The 15,310-nt window shown below is 42.4% G+C and overlaps 1 protein-coding gene across 1 annotated transcript; it reads right to left on the bottom strand.

Annotated features, from left to right (window-relative positions):
• Window positions 1-423: 423 nt before the first annotated feature.
• LOC125893218 (protein S100-G-like) lies at window positions 424-2,481 on the bottom strand. Its single transcript, XM_049583780.1, has 4 exons — window positions 2,350-2,481; window positions 1,484-1,617; window positions 1,267-1,388; window positions 424-1,142 (listed from the first exon to the last, which is right to left on the bottom strand). Exons 2-4 carry the CDS (start codon window positions 1,610-1,612, stop codon window positions 1,121-1,123), a joined length of 273 nt encoding a protein of 90 aa, XP_049439737.1. The 5' UTR covers window positions 1,613-1,617; window positions 2,350-2,481; the 3' UTR covers window positions 424-1,120.
• Window positions 2,482-15,310: the final 12,829 nt, after the last annotated feature.

Genomic DNA, 15,310 nt, shown 5'->3' with positions numbered 1-15,310 from the left:
TGATATTAATTTCATAGATAAAAAATGCTAACAGTGTACTAACAAAATCATACAAGGTGTCCTCACATCTAATCTCTTCCCTTTATCATTAAAAAGGAAAAATCTGTTAAAAGATGATCCTAAACAGATTATAGTCAGAATTAGAACTGGATACCTCACTCTACCCATATCACCGAAAGCTAAAGAAACACATTTCAAAACCTTAAATGATATCTATCCTTGTAATGAGTTTCTGAGACAAAGATTCAACATCGATAAAAACAACTGTACTTTTTGTGACTCTGACACTGAGATGTTAGAACACTTATTTATTAACTGTACCTATACCAGAGTGTTTTGGGAAGCATTTCAAGACTGGATATCTGAAAAGCACACTCAAGGACATTAAGTATGGAGTTATAATACAAAACAAAAAACAGGAAATGATGTATAACAGTTTAATTATTATTGCAAAACAATTTATCCACAGATACAGATTCATGAAGAGCCACCCACTGTTCTCAGTTTATATGAATGAGATAACGACCTCTGACTCCCATTTTAGTTATTTATTTTATTTTATTTTTGATATATGTACTGTTACAAATATGCTGTAAATGCTCAGTCTGGAAAATTGTATTTTTATATTGAAAGCTTTGAATGTAATGCTAGACTTTGTTTAATAATGATAATATTGATAGAATAATAATAATGATTTGAAACTGAAAAAAAAGATCTGAAAGTGAAAAAAAGATTTGAAACTGAAAAAATCAGATTTGAAACTGTAAAAAATAAGATCCGAATCTGAAAAAATAAAACATGCAACTGAAAAAATAAGACCTCAAATGATCAAATATATATGGAAGTGAAAAGTGAAAATAAATGATTTATTCAAAAGAATTACCAAAGTGAATCAAAATTATATTTAACCTGAAAAAACGTTTCATACACTTATTTTTATTTTGAATACATTGTTGTATTTTTCAAAATTCAAGATCAACACATGAATTTTCAGTTTCAAATTTTATTTTTTCAAGCACAAAACTTTTGACCCTAATGTAGCTCCATATTACAATAGAGACAAACTCCTTGAAAGTAACATCACCATCACTGTCCTCATCCAACTTTTTGAAGAGAGACCTCACCGCAGACATGCCACCCTCCTAGAGAATGAAAAACAGAAGCAATTGTAAGTAGGCTGTAAAACATTGAACACATGTCATAGAAGCGTTTGCAGCTCTCTCTTGCAATAGTATTACATCTTTTCTACTTTCTTCAATCACTTACTGCTGGAAGCTTATCAGTTTGACTTCCGTCACAATGTTGACAAACTCCTTGAAAGAAACAACACCATTACTGTCCTCATCCATCTTGCAGAAGAGAGTGCTCACTGCAGATAAGCTTTTCTCCTAAAGAATGAAAAACAGAATCAATTGTAAGTAACAGATGTCATAGAAGCGTTTGCAGCTCTCTGTTGCAATAGCATTACATCTTTTCTACTTACTTCATCAGGAAACTCTTTACGGAGCAGTTTAACAAGTTCTATCATGGTCATTGTGCTGTCTTTTTCTCTTCCCGCATACTCTTGGAAGGTGTCCATGAGGAGATCCATTGCCTGTCTGAGCCTTGCCATGTTGGCTGAAACCAGAAAATAGTGTTAACTCTGCATTACATTCATTCATTCATTCATCTTCTAACCGCTTCATCCTCTTGGGGGTCGCGGGGGGGCTGGAGCCTATCCCAGCTACATCAGGCGAGAGGCAGGGTACACCCTGGACAGGTCGCCAGACTATCACAGGGCTGACACATAGAGACAAACAACCATTCACGCTCACATTCACACCTACGGTGGTATTTAGAGTTATCAATTAACCTAGTCCCCAATCTGCATGTCTTTGGACTGTGGGAGGAAGCCGGAGTGCCCGGAGAGAACCCACGCTGACACGGGGAGAACATGCAAACTCCGCACAGAAGGGCTCCCACGCCCGGGATCGAACCGGCAACCCTCTTGCTGTGAGGCGACAGCTAACCACCACACCACCGTGCCGCCCCTCTGCATTACAGTTTTCATTTATTTATTTTACATGGTTTTGGTAATGCTATAATGTAGTAATGCTTCATGCAGTATGTAAACACACAGCTTGGACTCCACTGCTTTGAAACATTAAAACACTGTGAGGAGTTGGATCACTATTATAATATTTAAACTAGAACTGTAACAGTCCACAAAGTAAAGAAATCATACCCGGAAGCTCACTAATGTACCTCGTACCAACTTTTGCGACATATCAGGTGTCAACATCCTAAATAAATTAAATGTAAAATGGTTCATGCTGCATTTTAAAAAGGATAAAACATATTACCACTTACCAAAATTGTATGACAGTTCAGGAGGTTGAAAGGTTGAGATGGAGGCAGAGAGGGATTTGTGAAGACAGCATGGACACAAACCTTTTTAAAACCTTTTTTTTTCAGCTCCATGCCAGTACATGTGATCTTGAATGATGCCAACCAATCAGAGTGTTTTAAATTTCTGTCCAATAAGCTGTGGGAGCAACTATGAAGCATGATTTGAAGGCAGGACTGAAATATAAAAATAGCCCAACAGTAAATCAAAGTGTGTGCAGTAGAGGGTACTGTTTGCAGAGCAGGTTAACAAATTCTATCATGGTCAAAGTGCTGTCTTCTTTTCTAGCGTACTCTTCAAATGTAGCCTTGATGAGCTCCATTGCCTGTGTAAGCCTTCCCATGTCAGCTGGGACGAGAACACAATACTGACTTTGTATTCCAGTGTTTATTTATTTATTTTTTTATATATTTTACAAGGCTGTGGTAATGAGGTATTGTGGTAATGCTTCATGCTACAAGAAACTCTACTCTACTGCTTTGAAACACTGGGAGGAGTTGGATCAGCTTGTTAATGTCAGGAATGTTACTGCCCAACACACATCCTCATTTATCACAGGCAAGCCTCTTAAAACTTCAACAATTCAAGGCATCTAAACGCTGCTTTCCCAATAACTGTACTGACTATTTTTCTCCTCAGTCACTAACTTTTCCCCCCAGAATCCTTGGTTGCTTTTATTTACTGAATTCCCACCAATGACACAGTTGTTATAGATTGGTGAGGTAATGTAGAGCTCCACACAGTACACAAACCACACCCAGAAGCTCATTCATGCACTTCATGCCACATGTTGCACAGGTCAAGTATGAAATACTTTGGTAAAGTAAATTCAAAGTAGTTACTGCTGCATTTATGAAAGGGTTTCAAAAGCATATGATTTTATTACTCAAACTGTATGATAACTTTGAAAGAGGCTGAGAGATTGAAATGGTAGCAGAGAGGGATTTCAAAAGTGACAGACACAATCCTTTTTAATTACAGGTTGACATACCCTTGTTCCAAGCCACCAATGTCTTTCTTTTTCTTTTTTCCCCAGCAATGTCAAAATGACAACGCTGGAATCTACTCGTTCCTGCTGTCAGTTGAGTGTTTATCCATGGTCAAACATAAACCAACATTTACTACTACTTGACAGCTTTACTGTTAATTTCCCCTCTGCTCTGATGGCCTACACCTGTCTGTTCTCGGCGCATACACCATCACCGTGTCTCTGTTTCTTCTGTTCAATGCACACACTAAGCTCAGTGGGGTGGGGTCAGGGTAATGCTGGCTACACAGTAGAGGATAAAAGGCCTGATTTAATGCCCGATTCCCTTTCGAGGGGGCGTGGCCGAATAGAGGCTTGTCTCAACCGACTATTTGTCCAAATAATTTTCAAGTGTGTGGTGTCAATATGATTATTTCACTGCTCCCGGACGAATCGGAGCCTGCCCGATCTCGAATCGTGTTTAATATTTACGACACTTGATCGAGCCGCCTCTGACTGAATACCTGCAATAGCCAATGAGAGCGAGCAGACTGGGACGCGTCATCCCCGGATGTTCGTGCAGAGCTCACAGTCACAACAAACATGGCAGCGAAGAGGAACCGAACATGTCACTGGAGTATCCAGAGAGAAGATATGCTCGTCGAGTTATGGCAACAGCATGACTGCCTGTATAATATGTCGAGTAAAACATACCACAACAGGACAGATAAGGAAAAGGCATGGGTCGAAATTGCGGCGGCATTGGGTGTAACAGTACACTGAATGAATGCTAACAAATGCTAATGCTAACAAAGTAGCCGCTCTGAAGTCGTTACTACAAATGGCAGGTGTGTGGTCTCGTGGTCTAGCCGAATCGTCTAGTGTGTGTGTTCAGGCGATTGAAATGTTAAAAATCAGTTGAAATTGTCCTTATGTCTGTGGTCTCTCGTGTTTTTAAAATCAGTTAAGATTTGAAAATCCTCTAGTGTGTAGCCAGCATAAATAGAGAATCTTTGCATGTTCTGCAGTGTGTGTTCAGTTTGCTCTCATCACCCGACCTCACCTATTTGAAAAAGTAAAGAGCTGAAGTGAAAGTTCTGTCGCAAAACCACAGTGTTAGTATATTTAAGTATATACAGAAATATACAGAATACGGAAATTTGGGAGCTTTCTTAGTGGGTTTATGGCGTATTCCTATGTATCACATAGACTACACCACTAAATGAGGCCAGTGTTCTCCCTGGAACACTCAAAACTTCAGCAGTGGTTTTATACGCTTGTCCTGATCTTAGCCTCCCCACAACCCTATCATGGAGGTCTACAGAGAGTTCCTTTAGACTTCAGTGGTTGGTTTTTGTCCTGACATGCAGTGTGAATTGTGGGACCTTATATACCCAGGTGTGTGCCTCTCTAAACTATGTCCAATCAGTTCAATTTGCAACAAGTGGACTCCAATCAAGTTCTAGACACATCACCAGGACATTTAAAGCAAACAGGATGCTCCTGATCGCAATTTGGGGTGCCGCAGCAAAGGACCTGAATACTTCAATAAATGAGAGATTTCAGTTTTTTATTTTTAATAAATTTGCCAAGTTTTCTTTACTTATTTTGGTGCAAATGTTGAGTATAAGTTTGGGTATCAGCTCCCTCATCAGTCAAACTCACACAGCTAGTTTTGCAGGGCGGACCCAGGACTGTAAAGAACTCCTGCATGCAGTAAACCTGACAGGCAACCCTGACAACCATGTTGTCATAAGAGCTGGAAAGTCCTTTACAGCTACACCCACTGTAGCTTTCTCTAACTATACCTGTTTACAATTTAAAGTATTATTAACAGACTTTATTACTTTTGTTCACCACTACTTTTAAATCACAGCTGTAGTTAACAAGTCAATTTGTCACTTCTCACATTTAGAATCAGTGAAACTTTTGAAAATTTAGTACACAATTAAACAGGTGAGAAAGTTCTGAGGCACTGTGGACAAATTATTTATTTTAAACTGCAAATCATAGTAAGAGCTGCTACAAAAGTGACATAGCCCTCGAAGTCAACAACAGCATCGCCGTCTTCATTCAGCATGCTTAAGAATTTGTCTGCTTCAGCTTGGTTTGTGGGCGAAAGAAAGACAAACAGTAAGAACTGTAAGTAGATTGTAAAACACAAAAATACACCCAAGAGACATTCACAGCTTTCTGTTGCAATAATGCCACATCTTTTCTGCTCATTGTGGAGCAAGTCTGTGAGTTTTCTCTTGCTCAATCTGTTGCAGTCTCCTTTTTTTCCATCGCACTTATCAAAGGTAGCTTTGAGGAGTGCCATTGCCTGTGAGAGATCTGATATATTGGCTGGAAAGAGAAAGAAATGGTTGACTATGTAGTCCAGTGTTTATTTACTGATCTATTTTAAATGAGCCCTTTTTAAATAGGAATTGTGCAAATTTGCAGGAAAGCCCAATCAGTCTTTTATCAGCATTGGCAGTATAAAAACAAAATCGGAGAGGGCGGCAAAATGCCGTCTACCTACTTTCGTTTATACAGAATGTGCCTTTTTTCGGGGCTAGAAGCCTTCGTTTCCAGGAAGGACGTTTTTGCTGTTTTGCCGACGGGATATGGCAAAAACATAATTGATCAGTTAGCCCCACTGTTCGGCAAACAAATGGGGCTTAGTGCAATGAATATGTCACCTTGTTTTTTTGCTCTGATTGGCCATTGTGCTATCCAATTGCGTGCGGCAGCATTTGAAATGCCTCAGTTAGTGCCGCCCCTTGGGTAGGAAGGGTGTATCAGTGAGGGCCAGGCTCAAAATCTTTCTAGATTTGAGTCTGGATTTCCAGACACACACTTTTCTGTTTGTCCTCTGACGCAATCCCCCTCTCATACCAGTAAGACCAGTTTGGACAGTAATTAAATGTAATGATGGTCAATATAATCTTCTTTGAGAGGCCGTTTACATGTACACGGTGATTTTGATAAACGGAGACATCTTCCTTCGTTTGTACCCTTCGTTTACACGCAAACGGAGATTTCTCCTCTGAAAACGAGTCTTTCTAAAAACTCCGGCCAGAGTGGAGATTTTGGAAAACTCCGGTTGCGCGTTTGCATGTAAACTGAGATAAACGGAGTTATAGGCAGCCGACATCACAGTATGCGCCGTAACTTGCGCCTGTGTCAAAGGTGCGACCTATGTTGCTATGGTGACAATGGATACATGGAAGGCTTGAGCTTCTCGTTACACTGCCACCTACAGGTTTGGCATGCTCTTGTGTATATATACACGGGTAAGTGTAAACGCAGATCTTTTTGAAAACGGAGACGGTGAAATGTCCGTTTATGAAAATAGCCGGCAATGTGTAAACGGCCTCTTAGTCAGTATGCTAAGGGAACATCAGATTCTCTTGATATGCCCAGGAATTTTTTATAGGGATGGCCAGATGGGGCCACTGAAAATCCTGGAGTGGTACACATAAACCTGGAGTGGTACACATAAACCAAACCATAATTGAATTTCAGGCATTCGATTATGCTTTTGTTGTCATGATCTGCCGTGATCTCCTCTTGAGGTCATTTTTTCCCCTTTGATTTTTATTATATATTCATAGTTAGGGTTTCCTGTTTTGTTTCTCACATCTCTCGTTTAAGATCACTTTACTTTCAGGCCTTGTGTCAACTTGCCAGTTTTCATTGTCTGCCTCATCCTCATTATTTTAACCTGTCCCTCACTAGTCCTGCAGTCTACTCTCCTCATGCTCACCTGTTCTCACTCCCCTGATTAGTGTTTACTGACTGATACCTGCCCAGTTCCTCTGTTCTTTTTCAGTTTGTCTTGATGTAACCTTTAGGGAGAGCTAGCACGCAGGGGCTTCAATAAAGAGGCCGCAACAGTCAGCGTGGGTCATAAATATGCCATTTATTTTACAATAACTAAAACTTTAAGAACACAGGCAGGAAAGGACAAGAGGACAGACAGTCATACTACGGCTGGGAAATCAACCACTCACTGCTAGGGCACTGGGAGTATACTATGTATTAAAAGAAATATAAACCCGACACACTTCAAAGAAAACACCACACTAATAAAGATGTGCAACCACAAACCATATCACCATCTAGAGTGAACTCCCAGCACCCCAACCACACCGGTGAATGGAGGACCCCTCCAGCCGCAGCACTAGAAACAGAAGGAGACAGAATGTTAAAACTCTAAAACTAAACAAAGTTCAATACGATACTAAACAATAAAAACAATAAAATCAATAAGGCTAAAACACGTAATACTAAATTAAAATAAACAGCAGTCAGTGCTATGCCTAGAAACAAAGCACTGTTAATTTAGTTTGTAGGGTACATTACAATGTTTAAATGTTGTATGTTTTACATACCTCTGTATCAGAGTCAACTTTTCATTCTCTCTTTCCTACAAACAAGTTATGGCAGACCCAGTATTAGCATCATTAAAATACAAATACCTCAGGGTGCATGCACCCCTACAGTATCCTAACAATTAAAATGCTAACATAGTCATAAAACAATACAAAAAACCCCAAGAGTCCAGCTTACCAGAGCCACATGGAGAGCACACAAAGGATCTGAGGAGAGTAAAGCCTGCAGTCACACCTGCAGTCTCACCTGCTGCCAATCAGCCCCTCCTCCAGTTCCTGTCTCCCCTGATTGGTCTCTGGCTTAGTGACCTACTGCTACATTGATCTATTGATTTGAGTCCTTGTGTCTGTTTTCCTGCGCCTACCCAATTTTGGGACTCTAGACTGGAAATCTTTATTTGAATAAATCTTTGAATTTGAATTTGTCCAGCTACTTGCTTATCTGTTGTCTGCATTTGGGTCCTTTCCTGCTACCTGCTCTCCAAAACATCACAGTAGGAACTGATCAATTATGGACCCAGTATACACTTCTCCACTGCCTGTTTCTAAGTCTCTGTTAAGCTTCCTGCATATCAGCCATTTTTTTCACCCTATGGACTCAGATGGTAAGCTAATTATGTTTTGTGGCTCTCTGCATGAGGAAGATCCAGTCCTGGCTAAACACCTGATGGAGGATAGTAAGGAGGCTACAAAGCATGAGTTTCCCAAGTCTATCAGCCCCCAGCAGCCAGTAAGCCATCATGCTTCCAAGCTAGTGACGCCTTAGCTGTTCAGTAGTCCAGAGCCTCTGCAGCCCAGCTTCAAAGCTGATGTCAAACCACTTCCTGTGTTGGGAGTCCCAGCTAATGTCCCGTCTGTTCCTGGGTTGGGTTTTCCCACCATCACCAGGTCAGTTCCAGGTCAGAGTGTTCCTACATCGGGTGTCCTGTCTCGTCAGTTCCCAAGGCAGGTGTTCCAGCCAACATCCTGTCTTTTCCTGTTTACCAGTCAGCGGTCCAGTTGACATCTGCTCCTCACTCCCAGTCAGTCAATCCCTGCCAAGCTACAACACTCCCAAGTCCCTACTGCGCTGCAACAGTCTTCTGGTTCCGCAGTTCCACCAGACTGCAGTTCTGCTCTCCAGCCATCAGCCTCCAGGTCGTTAGCTTCCTGTTCAGGTCTACATAATGTCCAACCTACCAACACATTCACACTCCCAACATGCCACATATTGCTGCTTTTTCAGTGGACTTTCATGTCTACTTATTATGTGCTAGGTATCCTGTGTTCGTCTGTTGTTGATATTCTGGGGTGCCTGTCAATTTATGCCTGTAACATGCATTGTGTCTTTTCAAAACAGTCTTCTGTTTTCACATGAAGTGTACCGTTTTTGCTCATTAGATGCATACAGTCTTTTTTAAAATAAACATGCAACATCAGTAAAACTCTGTAATTACATTTGTCAGACAGCTATGCCCTACTTCTCCAACAAGTAGCTTCTAGCAACAGAACTGAAAGTAAGAAATGCTCTGTTAAACTGCATAGTAAGAGCCCCATCTCCATTCCTCCCAGACAGAGAGTTCATGTCTTTGGAGATGTCAGAATAGGCAAGTCAAACCCTGACACTTCCTTTGTTCTTGAACCGTCTGAAACAGCCTCATTGCCTGGTGGGCTTATGTTGGAATGTGCACTCTTGAACGTTTTTTGTAAGGCTGCCAGTAAGGTTCCTGTTGTCATTCAGAATGTGACAAACCACAATGTCACCTTGTTACCAAAACAGGTCATTGGTGAGCTTTCTGCAGCAGTGTGTCTTGGTCCCTTGAGCTCCGAACAGTCTCCCTTACCTCATTCTGGGTCATCAGATGAGGAACTAGGTGAGCAACTTACCTTTGACTTAAACAATCCACTCCTTGAGAAGAATGGAAGAAAGCATCACAGACAAGCTTAATTCCATTCGAGGTGTCTTTGCAACTGATGAGATGATAAATGGCCACACCAGTGCAGTCAAGCATCACATTCGGCTAAGAGATGATACTCCTTTTAAGGAGAGACCCGACCTATCCATCCAAGTGACAGAGAAGCTGTCAAACAACATCTGAGAGAGCTGCTGGATGCTAGGATAATTAGGGAGTCCGAGAGTCCTTTCGCGTCTCCTCTTGTCCTAGTCAGGAAAAAAAATGGAAAGATAAGACTGTGCGTTGATTACAGAAAACTAAACGCACGCACCATTAAAGACGCGTACGCTCTCCCTAACATTGAAGAGACGTTCTCAGCACTTAGTGGTGCTAAATGGTTTTCTGTGATGGATTTAAAATCTGGTTACTACCAGGTAGAAATGGCAGAGGAAGACAAGCACAAGACTGCGTTCACTTGTCCTTTAGGCTTCTATGAGTTTAATAGAATGCCACAAGGCATAACAAACGCCCCCTCAACCTTCCAGCGTTTGATGGAGAAGTGCGTTGGGGATCTCCATCTAAACGAAGTGCTTGTGTTCTTGGACGACCTCATCGTTTTCTCAGAGTCCATTGAGGAGCATGAGGCCAGGCTTATGAGAGTATTGCAGCGCCTTAGAGACTATGGCCTGAAATTATCTCCAGAAAAGTGCCACTTTTTTCAGTCATCAGTAAAGTATCTTGGCCATGTTGTTGACGCACAAGGCGTTCATACTGATCCTGATAAGACCTCTGCTTTGAAAAACTGGCCGCGTCCCACAAACAGAGAAGAGCTTGAAAGGTTTTTAGGGTTCGCCGGTTATTATCGACGCTTTGTCGAAGACTACTCTAAGATAGCTAGGCCCTTAAATGCTCTGAAAGCAGGTTGCAGTCATCCCCGCAAGAGAGGAAAGATCTATAAGAGACCTTGTCCAAAGGGGCCTGCAAACTCTCGTGTCCCTTTCAGCAACGAGTGGACCCCCGAGTGTGACCTTGCCTTTAAAACTCTTGTTGAGCGCTTAACATCTGCTCCAGTCCTTGCCTTCGCAGACCCCAAGCTCTCTTATGTGTTGCACACTGATGCTAGTGGAGAGGGCCTTGGGGCTGCCCTTTATCAACAGCAATGCGGCAAGTTGAGAGTGATAGCTTACGCTAGCCGTGGGTTATCCAAGAGTGAAAAGAACTATCCGACCCACAAGTTGGAATATTTGGCATTGAAGTGGGCAGTATGCGAGAAGTTTAACGATTATCTCTATGGGTCGGAGTTCGTCGTTCTTACAGATAGCAACCCACTCACTTACGTGCTCACCTCTGCCAAATTGGATGCAGCAGGGCACCGCTGGCTGGCGGCCTTGTCGACTTATAACTTCAGCATAAAGTATCGAGCAGGTCTGGCGAACAAGGATGCTGATGGGTTGTCCAGACGACCAAATGGTCCACCGATAGAGGATGATGTTTTCCTACGAGAAAGGGAAAGAATCAAGGCTTCAAAGCTCGGATCATGGATACTGAGCCTGAGGTGATTTCCAGTGAGGTCATCTCTGCAGTGTGTCAGCGTCACTGTTGTCACATAGGTTCTGATGAATCAGATCATTCTGTTCTCGTTGAATCTTTGGCTCTGGATGCTTCAGCTGTACCTGATTGTTTCGCTCATTCTGGACAGGATACCTTACCCGGCATGAAAAAAGAGGACTGGCACAGATGCCAGAGGGAAGACACGTCCCTCAAAAAAGTCATTTCCTTCCTTGAAGCAGGACGGAAGCCACACTTCAGAGAGTTGAGTGGTGAGTCATCTGAAGTCCGGCTGCTTGCAAAAGAGTGGAAAAAACTTGAACTTCAGGATGGAGTATTGTATAGGAAATGTCTTGATCATGGCAGCGAAGTCCATCAACTTGTTCTTCCTCAGGAATTTAGAGATTGTGCCTTAAAGGGCATACATGATGAAGTTGGCCATTTAGGCGCTGAGCGTGCCCTCAGCCTGGCTCGCGCCAGATTTTATTGGCCTAACATGGCCAAAGCCAAGAAAGATGTCAAACGTGTGAAAGGTGTTTTCGGAGGAAAGCTAGGCCACAAAAAGCCGCACCTATGCAGAACATTCAGACCACGTATCCGCTGGAATTGGTCTGTATGGACTATCTATCAATAGAACCTGACAGCCGTGATACAAGAAACATCCTGGTCATGACGGACCATTTTACAAAGTTCGCGATAGCGATACCAACCAGAGACCAAAAGGCCAAGACTACTGCCAAGGCGCTTTGGGAGAACCTTATAGCTCCTTATGGTTTCCCTAGCCGTCTCCATAGTGACCAAGGCAGGGATTTTGAGTCCCACACCATAAAGGAGTTATGTTCTATCATAGGAGCGGAAAAGGTGCGCACCACACCTTATCACCCTCAAGGAACCCGGTGGAGCGATTCAATCGCACACTCTTGAGTATGCTCGGGACCCTTGAGGACAAAGATAAACATCATTGGAGGGACTACGTGAAGCCACTTGTGCATGCGTATAATTGTACAAGAAATGACACAACTGGCTACTCACCGTACGAATTGCTCTTTGGAAGACAGCCTGCGTTGCCAGTCGACTTCGTCTTGGGAACCAATCCTGCTGGAGGATCCTGCAGTTCTCATTCAGAGTATGTTCGTAATTTGCGTCAGCGCCTGCAGGAGAGCTATACATTAGCTGCTGATCGTGCTCGCAAGAGAGGAGAACAAAACAAAACCAGATTCGATGTTAAAGTGAGGACAGCCGAACTTATCACAGGAGACCGTGTATTGGTGCGGAACGTTAACATACGAGGAAAGCACAAATTGGCAGACAGATGGGAGAGAGCGATTCATGTTGTGGTGAAAAGGATCAATGGAGGGCCTGTCTACGTGGTCAAACCTGAGAGAGGAAACGGTCCACATCGCATTACATCGCGACCTCCTTCTTCCTTGCGGATTCCTGCCCATCGATGTAGGGTTGGAAGGGGAAACTGAGACAACAGTGTCAAGGAGGAGACGTCTGAGAAACAGAGAGGTCACAGATCAGGAAATGGATCAGAGTGATCAAGAGGAGAACCTCAGTGATGAAGAGGATGGTTATTGGGAAGAGAGGGTCATAGAGGTGACAACAAAACCTCCCATCTTGCAACTCGCAGAAGATGAGACCAGACAACCTTTGGCTGCTCTTAACCCTCAGGCCATTGAATTCACCCTCGGGTCCCGACAACCCTGTCTGAGGAAGTGCAACGTGACTTCCCATCCATGCCCCTGAGCCAGAGATTGAGGCACATGTGACATCACCTGATCATGTTATCATAGACATTCCTGAAACTGACGTGTTAAGCCTCCTCCACAATCTGACAATCAGACACCAGAGTCATCAGGGCAAGCACAAGACAAAAATAACTTACCTGAGTCAGAGCACAGTTGTAATGTTCAGCCAAGACATGTAGCTTTATCTGAAAGTGAACCTGATGAGCCTAGACGTTCTGCTAGGGAGCGACGTCCGCCACAGAAGTTTACTTATGATGAGCTAGGAAAGCCGCTGATTCTTGCGCTTAGTTCATTCTTTGAAAGTTTACAAGCTTTACTTCCCCAGTCCCAGATCAGCCCTTTAAATGCTTACTGAGGTGCACGCATGCAGGGACTGATGCGGTTTTAGAGGGGGAGAGTGTAGCCCAGCAGTCTGAACAGCCATTCTAGTATCAGATTATCTATGTTTTCAGGTTTGGTGGCTCACTGCTGCCGCCGAGTGGCGTAACTGAGCGATAGGAAGGGGTGGACTGACGAGTTTTAGTCAGAAGAAGACAACAGACACGAGTGTGGAGAGTTGAGCTTAGCAGCATCAGCAGAGAGCTGTTATTAGCACAAGACAATAGTTAACTACTTGTCTTTAAAGTAGAAAGTAGCAAAGCTACGTTAGAAGAGTCTTTTGACCGTGGAAAGAGAAGCCGTCCGACGCCGCGGAGGTTCCCGACCTGTCCGAGCGACGTGGCTATTGGATATCCCGGTGAGTTAGCTGTTAGCAAACACTGTGAATTTGCACATTGAACTAGCACGGTGAATTTGCATTCTGGTTGATAACTTGATAAAGGTTTATAACTTGGACTGTAGATTTATTGTGCTAAAAACCAGTCGGGATAAGCTGATAAGCTCATGGTGATATTACAAACGGTGTGTTTATTTTGGAAATGTGTAAATACTGTAAAAAATGCTAATTGGGCCTGTTGGTCAGCTAATTCAGCTAATTTAGCAGACTCAGTTTATGTTATGTGGTAAATGTGTGAATATATTCTTTGTGAGCCCTTTTATTAAGCATATGATGTAAAAGTTCAAGTACATGTGAGTGTAATGTTATGATGTGTGATACGAGGGATTGTGTGATACTGTGTGTGATTCAGAGATAAGAAAGAAAAAGGGAAAAGAAAGAGACAACACCCAGTGGACTTTTGATAAGGACAATTATTAATTTTTTCCCTGCACCTTTTGTGCAGGCTGGTTTTTGTTGAGCTGTTCTACAGACTGGATCGAGTTGCCAAGCTGCCTCCATCCCGCCACTTTTGGTTTTCTCTCATTCCTCCATCCCGGCTCCCTGGATCCCCAGTCATCATCCCCATCGTCTTCAGTCCCCTCTTCTCTATTTACCACACAGCCTTCATCGCCTGTAACCAGGATGGACAGTCTTTCTCATAAAGGGTGGTAGGAAACGCAAGTGCACTCACAAAGGAAAAACTTGGGTCGAGTGACCAAGTACTGACTCATACTCACCCTGTTGACACATTTTTGTTTGTTGAGATCTCAATATTTTATTTTTGTTTTGTTTTTTTATTTTGGTTGGGTCCCAACAATTTATTTAACAACTTATTTGTGAATTGATACAAGGTGGAATTTGGGTCATGTGTGTTTAAATTCTGTTATGCCCAATTGTGTACCAGGTTAAGGGTCCTTGTCACAAATATAAAAAGGTGAATTGAAGTGGAAAAAATTCATTTAAAGCTATTGTTTAACTTAAAGGTGAATACCAGATAAAAGTGAAACAAGCCGTTAAACATTGAAACAGAAACCAATACAGTGAATTGAAAGAGTTTAACGGTTGGTGTGAGATATTCTTTTTTTTTGGGAAGAAATAAAAGTGTTTCATTTACTACTTTACTGCTCTATTTTACTTTCAGTCTCCTCTTAGAACCTAGACAATAGACATACCTGCAGGGCTGGTGGAACACACGCCAGGTGGGTTACATTGACATAGTTTGGAAAACATGAATCTGAAAACAGGAAAATCATTGACTTGGATGTGACACACAGCAGCAGCAGAAGTAGATGTTAAACACTGGGAGACTTCTGACAAATACTGATAAAAGTAAAAGTAAAGCTTATTTTAAGTACAATTAAGTTCAACTTGTGTGCTGCATGAGCATAGGTTTTACTCTTGGTGAATGAATAATTTACTAAAATCCAAATTTTTCACGATCACATGAAACCCTGCAGTGTAATACATCAGTGTTTAGAGCAGAGCTCTCTGTTTTTGCCACAACAGGCTGCTGTTGTGTGCTGTGCAGTCTCCGCCTCTCCTGTGGTGACAATGCCAAAACAATTTTCCACTACAACCCAGTGGTTGTTTGTGTGTGTGTGTGTGTGTGTGTGTGTGTGTGTGTGTGTGTGTGCAAGAATGCTTGTTT

The sequence above is a fragment of the Epinephelus fuscoguttatus genome, linkage group LG8 (genome assembly GCF_011397635.1).
Source record: "Epinephelus fuscoguttatus linkage group LG8, E.fuscoguttatus.final_Chr_v1".
NCBI lineage: Eukaryota > Metazoa > Chordata > Actinopteri > Perciformes > Serranidae > Epinephelus > Epinephelus fuscoguttatus.
The sequence above is the reverse complement of the archived record's forward strand: the minus strand, read 5'-3'. Positions and strand labels throughout refer to the sequence as shown.